Source organism: Cebus imitator, unplaced genomic scaffold (assembly GCF_001604975.1).
Source record: "Cebus imitator isolate Cc_AM_T3 unplaced genomic scaffold, Cebus_imitator-1.0 Scaffold13, whole genome shotgun sequence".
Classification (NCBI taxonomy): domain Eukaryota; kingdom Metazoa; phylum Chordata; class Mammalia; order Primates; family Cebidae; genus Cebus; species Cebus imitator.
In genome coordinates, this window is record NW_016107328.1 from 10651948 (window position 1) to 10660810 (window position 8863).

The 8863-nt window shown below is 47.6% G+C and overlaps 1 protein-coding gene across 2 annotated transcripts in view; it reads right to left on the reverse strand.

Annotated features, from left to right (window-relative positions):
* Positions 1 to 8131, reverse strand: part of PLEK2 (pleckstrin 2) — a 19952-nt gene extending 11821 nt beyond the window's left edge. The window contains exon 1 of one of the 2 annotated variants that reach the window (XM_017500758.2): positions 7908 to 8127. In XM_017500758.2, the coding sequence (XP_017356247.1) occupies positions 7908 to 7949 (42 nt within the window). In that variant the 5' untranslated portion in view covers positions 7950 to 8127. Of the gene's footprint in view, positions 1 to 7907 lie in introns of both variants that reach the window. The other variant, XM_017500768.2, reaches the window with a different exon arrangement.
* Positions 8132 to 8863: the final 732 nt, after the last annotated feature.

Consider the following 8863-nt stretch of genomic DNA (forward strand, 5'->3'; position numbering starts at 1 on the left):
ATTATTTTACATATACTTTTATTTTCTAGTTTTCTGTTTTTGTTTTTAGACAGGGTCTCAAAAGAGACAGGCTAGAGTACAGTGGTATGACCTCAGCTCACTGCAGCCTCTGCCTCCTGGAGTCAAGGGGTCCTCCCACCTCAGCCTCCCAAGTGGCTGGGACTCCAGGTGTGTTACACCACACCCGGTTTTCTGTAGAGACGAGGTCTCACTATATTCCCCAGGCTGGTCTTAAACTCCTAGGCTCGTGCGATCCTCTCACTTTGGCCTCCCAAATTGCTAGGATTACACGCATGAGCTACCATGCCCAGTCCCTGTTTCCTTTGGCCTTGCTGAGCATCTTCTCAAAACATTAAATTTCTGTAAAACATATTTTTAATGACCATCATGTGGGTATGTAGTTTACTTGCCAACTTCTATTGTTTGTAACTGAGGTTGTTTCATATTTTTTTCACTATTCTGTAATGAATATCCTTGCACATAAATTTTGACCTGCATCTGGTTTTTTTTAACCTTTGGATATTTTCCTAGAAAGAATATTACTAGTCAAAGGAAAAGGGCATTATGAGGCCACTTATAGTCTCCCAGTGCTAAGGACTCTAACAGTCTTACCTAGCCAGGTGTGGCAGGCATAAAGACCTGGGTAGTTTAGGTGGTTCTCAGGTGGGTCATAGAGCCAATGGACAGAATAGCCAGGTGAACATGGAGAGCCTGACTATTTCTAGAGCAGATTAGTGGATGAGGAAATGTCTGCTGAGGGATCAGAAAGGAATGAGTTTAGTACACAATCATGAAAGCCCCTTCCTGGCATATTTCCAAAGCCCAACTTAGGGCTAGGCTCTAACCGAGAGAAGTGCTTTATCTGAATCAAAGTCCATTGCCCCAACTCACTCATTTCCTTGCCTAGCACTGATTCATATCAAAGGCCAATCTCTGGTGCTATGATTCTATTCTACATGCAGCACGTACTGAGAACTGTTAGAAAACCAAAATTTGTAGAGGGAATTGTCTGCACCAAAGTTATTTGTGCATATAACAGAGCTTTGTGAGCACTGACCTGAGCCCAAACAGAATTTACTGTGGCAACAAAATAAGACTTATAACATAGCTAATCTGACAAGAGTTTATTAACATGTCTCAGTGTTATTACACTACACAATGACGACTCTGTTCCCAGGAGAGGGCTCACACAGTCTAGCGGAATTGCACATTTTTGCTCTTCGCTTTGTTCCCTACTTACATCCACATGTAGTATGGCCATTGACAGTTTTACCTGACACAAGCAGACATGTTTAAAGAAACAGAAAATATTGTCTTTGACTTCTCAGCTACTGGGGTTCTCTACTGCTCTGCACATAGCCCAGCTTCAGGTCCCTTTCCTATGACCTCTCCCAACTGTGGGAGTCCTGGGGCAGCACTAGCAGGACTGGTCTGGGGCATCTGGGTGCTTCTGAATCCAAGGCAGTAAACTGCTGGCCCCCAAGGCTTTAGCTGTAGGGAGAGGAGAATGCAATCTAAGTTCATGGTATGGGGACTGGTGGGAGGTGGAGGGGAGGAGAGGGCAAAAGAATCTTAGGCCTGAGCATGGTGGTTCATGCCTGTAATCCCAGCATTTTGGGAGGCCAAGGTGGGAGGATCACCTGAGGCAAAGAGTTTGAGACTAGCCTGGGCAACACAGTGAAATGTCATCTCTACAAAAAAATTTAAAAAGTAGCTGGGCATGGTGGCATACATTTGTAGTCCCAGCTACTTGGGAGGCTGAGGAGGGACAATCATTTAAGCGCAGGAGTTTGAGGCTGCAGCAAGCTATGATCACACAGCACTCCAACCTAGGTGACAGAATGAGACTTCGCCTCTTAAAAAAAAAAGTGGTGGCCGGGCACGGTGGCTCATGCCTGTAATCCCAGCACTTCCGAGGCGGGTGGATCATGAGGTCAAGAGATCAAGACCATCCTGGTCAACACAGTGAAACCCCATCTCTACTAAAAATACAAAAAATTAGCTGGGCATGGTGGCGCGTGCCTGTAATCCCAGCTACTCAGGAGGCTGAGGCAGGAGAATTGCCTGAACCCAGGAGGCGGAGGTTGCGGTGAGCCGAGATCGCACCATTGCACTCCAGCCTGAGTAACAAGAGCGAAACTCCGTCCCCCCGCCAAAAAAAAAAAAAAAAGTGGTATGGGCTGAAATGTGTGCCTCCAAAATTCATATGTTGAATGCCTAGCCCCAGTGACTGAGACTAGGAATGTATTTGGAAATACATCCCCTTTAAAGAGGGAATTAAATTAAAATGGGGTCATTAGGATAGGCTCTAATCCAATCTGTCTAACATCTTATAAGAGGAGGAGATTTGGATTGGGTGTGGTGGCTCATGCCTGTAATCTCAGCAAGTTGGGGGGCTGAGGCAGAAGGATTGCTTGAGCCCAGGAGTTTCAGATCAGCCTGAGCAGCATAGTGAGACTCCATGTCTATTAATAAAATAATAATAATAATAATAAATAAAAATTAGCCAGGCATGGTGGCACATGCCTGTAGTCCTAGCTACTTGAGAGGCTGAGGTGGGAGAATTGCTTGGGCCCAGGAGGTTGAGACTACAATAAACCATGATTATGCCACTATACTCCAGCCTGGGCAACAGAGTGAGTCCCTGTCTCTAAAACAACAGTAACAATAATTTTAAAAATAAGAGGAGATTTAGACACACAGAGCAGTCAAACAGAGGAAAGACCAATGAGGACACAGTCATTAGGTGCCATCTGCAAGCCAAGGAGAGAGAGGCCTCAGAAAAAACCAAACTGCTGGTGCCTTGTTATCGGACGTCTAACATGCAGAACCAAGAGAAATAAATCTCAGTTGTTTAAGCCACCTATTCTGTGATATTTAGTTATAGCGGCCCTTGCAAACTAATATGATAGGGAAAGGAAGGAGATATGATATAAGAGGAGAAAAATGCAACCAACAGATATTGGGCAGAAAACACAAATACAGGCCAGGCACGGTGGCTCACACCTACAATCCCAACATTTTGAGAGGCCGAGGTGGGTGGATCACCTGAGGTCAGGAGTTTGATACCAGTCTAGCCAACATGGTGAAACCCTGTCTCTACCAAAAATATAAAAATTAGCTGGGTGTGGTGGCATGCACCTGTAATCCCAGCTACTCAGGAGGCTGAGGCAAAAGAATCACTTGAACCCAGGAGGCAGAGGTTGCAGTGAGCCAAGATGATGGTGCCACTGCACTCCAGCCTGGGTGACAGAGGGAGACTCCATCTCAAAAACAACAACAGCAACAACAAAAACAAATACAGAGATGTTATCTTTTCCTGGATGAAATGTTACATTTCCCAGAGTCCCTTCCACTTAAGGAAGTTTCTGTCAATTCCATGCAAGGGGTATTGATGCATTTTTTTACTTTAAATGCTTTGTTTTTAATTTTCATGGGTACATAGTAAGTGTATATATTTATGGGGTGTATGAGATGTTTCCATACAGGCATACATTGTATAATAATCACGTTATGGAGAGTAGGGTATCTGTCCCCTCAAGCCTTTATCCTTTGCGTTACAAACAATCCAATTCTACTTTGTTTTAGTTATTTTAAAATGTACAATTAAGTTATTATTGACTATAGTCTCCCTGTTATGCTATCAAATAGTAGGTCTTATTCTTTCTAATTTTTTCCCATTAACCATTCCCACCTCCCCGCAGCCCCCCGCCACCCTTCCCAGCCTCTGTTAATCATCCTTCTACTCTCTATGTCCATCTGTTCAATTGTTTTGATTTTTAGAGCCCCTAACTTTAAAGATAAGGAAACAGAGGCCCAGAAAGGTCTTGCCCAAGGCCGTATAACCCTGAGAAAAGCAGAGATGCTGATTGGGCCCAGTGGTGTGTATTTGTAGTCCCAGTTACTTGGGAGGCTGAGGCAGGAATTTCACTCGAGCACAAGAGCTCAACATTGCAATACACTATGATCACCCCTGTGAATAGTCCCTGTGCTCCAGCCTGGATGACAGAGTGAGACAGTATCTCCTGAAAAGAAAATTAAAAAGAAACAAAAGAAAGAAAGAAAAACAAAGATGGAATGGTACTTGCTACAGGTTGAATTACATCCCCCTCAAAAAGATATGTCGAAGTGCTAACCTCTGGACCTGTAAGTGTGATGCTATTTGGAAACAGAGTCTTTGCAGATATGGTCAAGTTAAGACGAAGTCACCCTAGTCTGGAGTGGTCACTAATCCAATATGACTAGTGTCTTCCTTATAGGAAGAGGAAAATTTGGACACTAAGAGACACATAGGGAGAGGATGGTTATGTGATAACAGAGACAGTGGCTGCAGTGATGTATTTAGAAGCCAGGGAATGCCAAGGGTTGCCAGCAAACACCAGAAGCTAGAAGAGCAAGTAAGGATCCTCTTCCACAAGTTTCAGAGGCAGTGTGACCCTGGCAACACCTTGACTTTGCACTTCCAGCCTCCAGAACTCCTTCTGGTCTTTTTCTTCTATGCATATTTTTTCTCATACATTTTATCATTTTACTCTTTGGATTTTAATACTATAAACATTTTCAACATCTGTATAACCATAATTTAATTAGTCATTTGGTGGGGACAGACAGGTAGTTTTCAGTTTTTTACCACATAAATAAATGACTCTTTGTTGGCTGTAATCCCAGCACTTAGAGAGGCCAAAGTGGGAGAATCGCTTGAGCCCAGGAGTTCAAGACCAGCCTGGGCAACATGGTGAGACCCTGTCTCTATAAAAAAAATTTTTTTTAAAGCAAAAAACAAAAAATTATCTGGGTGTGGTAACATGGACCTGTAGTCCTAGCTACTAGGGAGGCTGAGATGGGAGGATTGCTTGAACCTGGAGGTCAAGGCTGCAGTGAGCCCTGCTGATGCCACTGTACTCCAACCTGGGCAACAGAGTGAAACCCTGTCTAAACACAATAAATAAATAACAGTGGGATGTGGTGACTCACACCTCTAATCTCAGCAATCTGGAAGGCCGAGGCCGAAGGATTACTTGAGCTAGGAGTTTGAAGGCAAACCCAAACAGCCTGGGCAACAGAGTGAGACCTCATCTCTACAAAAATATAAAATAAAATAAAAATAACTGTTATAAAGCTTTTATAGAGCTTTACAGCAAAGATAGAGCCCTACACATAAAATTTCTAGGCCAGAGCACGTTCACATTGCAATGTTATTCACAATATGAGCCGTGCAGGAACACCTGGCAGTGCTTCTGCCTCTTCTCCCAGAAAAAGCACTACTGCCCATGGCTCATCCCCCACTTCCTTCCCCCAGCTCCCCAGAGAGCCAAGCCCAATGAGCTCCCTGTATTTCGCCTGGAGCTCTGCTTTTTTCTAGTCTGAGAGGATTAAGAGCCAACTCCATCATGCCCCTGCCTGTCTGCGGTTTCACCTTCACCAGTGATGACTGTTCTGCACTCCGGCTTCCAGCTCAGGCCCTGCCCCACGTCTGAGCTCTTAACTCTCCTAAAACTATGGAACCCCCTGCCAAAGCCTGCAACTTCTCCAGTGGACATAGGGACTACTGTTATCACCCAAGAGGAAAGGGGTTATGGGGGGTTGAAAAAGTTGAGATTGCTCAGCAGGCTGGGACCTCAACAGGGGTTCTGGGGCCACATCCTCACCCTGCAGGGAGGGGTGTGGCTTCTGTCTCAGGGTCAGGCTCCAAATCCCAGTCCCTAGATTTGGCTGGAATGAGTTCTAGGTATTTCAGCCAAGCCCCATCTTTTCCAAGGGCTTATGGGGACTAGACCTGTTGACTCCTCATTTTCTGCACCTAACCAGGCCACCCAAAAGAGAACTCCCATCCTTCTCCTGGAGACATCCTGGGAGCTCTGTGGCTCTGCCCTTAGCCCTCCTCTGACTCTCAGCGTGGTGGGGGTGATAGGGAATGATGGAAGTTAACCCCCAGGAACAGGAGGAGGCCCCCCAAAACTCCCAAAGCCACATCAGAAGATCAGTCTCCATGTTAACTCCATCCCACCACAGCCTTTACCCAGCCCAGCCATCAACCGTGCCAACCAAAAGCCCCATGCCCAGCTCTCCCTCTCCCACCCACCTCCCAAGCTTCAGTTAAATGTGAGATTAGGATGACAGAAGCCCCCCATGTGTCGTCTCTCTGAGATGCAGCCACGTCCGCATGCTGTGAGAAACTGGCCTATCAGTTCAGCCACAGTGGCAAGAAGTGGGCGTGGCACTTTGTACTACTCTACCCAGTCTGACCCTTGATCTGGCATCAGCCTCTACCCTCCTTGCTTACTGTTTCCAGCAAACAGCCACTGCTCTCCTCAAATAACATGCAACACATGTGGACACATTTTGTGGGGAAAATGAAAGTGATCTGAGACTTTAGGGCTGATCCAGTCACCCAGGAAGGAGATGAAAGGAAGGGTCCCTCATCCCTCTTTGTTCCCCTTCCACAGCTGAAAACTCAGTAGAAGAACCAGAAAGCTCAGCCCTGGATTTGCATGTCCATTTGCTATGCCATCGTGGCAGTATAGATGGTTAGTGTTAATGGCATTGTTCAAATTATGCTCTGTGTGGTGGCTCACGCCTGTTATCCCAGCACTTTGGGAGGCTAAGGTGAACAGACCACTTAAACCTGGGAGTTCAGACCTGCCTGGGAAACATGGGAAAATCCTCTCTCTACAAAAAAATACAAAAATTAGCTGGGCATAGTACTGGGCACCTATAGTCCCAGCTACTCGGGAAGCTGAGGTGAGAGGATCACCTAAGCCTGGGAAGTTGAAGCTGTGGTGAGCCATCATTGTGCCACTGCACTCCAGCCTGGGTGACCCCGTCTCCAAAAAAAAGGTCAAATTAGGAAAAAAAAATGTGAAATAACAAACTTCCTTTTGCAGTTGCTCTTTTGTTCATCTTCTACCTTAATCCCAGGCACCAAATTTTTGTTTGCACTCTTGCTTGCCCTGGGCCACCTGGGGTGGTGGGGAGGGACTGAGGAGGGAAGGTCAGAACATACAGTTCCAGTCCCGGCTATTATTGGCTCTGGAGCTCTCAGCAAGCTAGTTCATCTTTCTGATCCTGTTTCCCCATCTGTAATAGAATGATGTCAATACCCACCCTGCATGGCACTCAGGAGGCAGGAAAAGTTTTGGGTCAACCTGAGTGGGTCTGATCCGGATCCTGCCTCCACCACCCACCACCCTCCACCACCCTCTGCCTCCACCACCCTGAGCAAGTTCCCTAACTCCTCTGGGCTTCATTTTCCGCCTTGATGAAAGGGGGTCAGTGAGATACCACTGACCCCACGGGGCTGCTGGGAGGATGAAATGAGGCCATGTCCAGGGCTGGCCAGCAGTAGGTGCTTAGGACACATAGCATTCCTCCTTCTTCACAGGTTGTAAATTACAGAGCACGCCTATGTTATCTTAGTAAATCTTTTTCTTTTTTTTTAATATATATAAACATGTGTATTTTAAGATTATTGAGAAAAAATTGGAAAATTCACATTCATTTAAAAAATGAAAAGCGCCCATATTCTTACTAAAGTAAATCTTATTTAAATACCATACCATTCATAACATTTTAACAAGTTGTAATTAAGACCCCCGCTTCGGTACCCCGGCCCGGACTCTATACTGCGCTGACCAGGTGGCACTCTTGTCCTGGACTGTGCACGGCCCCTCTTTTCTGTCTAAAGCTTTCCTCCGGCTCCGGGCGGACGTCCAACCACTGCTCACCCCGCATCCTTTCAGACATGCAGCTCTGCCCATCAGGGCCACAGGCAGCCCAGTCCCACCACAGGGGTTGGGGATAGGGACCAGGGCAAGCCCGTCCCGGGGCGCGCCTCTGGCCCAGCTGAAGGGAGCCGCGCCGGCAGGGCCCCACCCAGGCAATGTCCCGAGGCTCGGACATGCACTCACCCTCTTGACCAGGAAGCCCTCCTTGAGCACTCCGTCCTCCATGTCGCCGCCCACGCGCCAGGGCCACCCCAGGTGCGCAGTGCCCGCGCCTCGCGCTTCTCTGCAACCGCGCAGCCGGCGCAGCCCGCGCCCACGGCGCCCAGGAAGCGGCTCCGACGCGGCCGGGCGACGCCTCCCTGGCGCGTGTCCAAAGCCTGAGGCCCCGGGGCAGGAAGTCAGACCAGGTCGGGATTTCTTAGGTGACGTTTCCACCCGAAGGTGCTCCAGGGTCCGTGGTTGGTCCTCAATGTACAGAGTCTACCAGCCCCGCCCCATCCAGGTGCGCCCCGCGCCCCTCACTGATCCAGTCTCTGCTCAGCGTCCTCGCCAGGTGCTTCCTGGGCACTTAGCAGATTGTCCTCGAGGAACGCTTATCGAATTAACAAAACCGAAAGGACTCCAGGATTTGGAGCCATTCCTGAGCTCATTGGAAGTAGGAGGTGGGAAGTAGGAGGTGGATGAGCCGGAACTGGGCTGGGAACTTTATCCTGGCCTCTGATGGGGGCAGAGAAGACCCCTCAGTAACAGGAAGGTCACAGTTTTAGGGAGGCGGGCGCAGTCAGCAGGGCCCCCTCTCCCCAAGATTGTACCCCACTCCCTCAAAAAAGGTGAAGCCAAAAATTCCATCATTAAGGGCAAAATTTAAGGGGGCACCAAGGAGTTATCTAGATACATTATATATACAGATAGATGATAGGTTTTGTTTGTTTTTTGTTTTTTGAGACAGGGTCTTTCTCTGTCACCCAGGCTGGAGTGCCGTTGTGTGATCATAGTTCACTGCAGACTTAAACGCTAGGCTTAAGATCCTCTTGCCTCAGCTTCCCAAGGAGCTAGGACTACAGGCAGGCACCACCATGACTGGCTGGTTTACTTTTATTGTTTGTAGGGGTGCTGCTAGGTTGCCCAGGCTGCTCTTG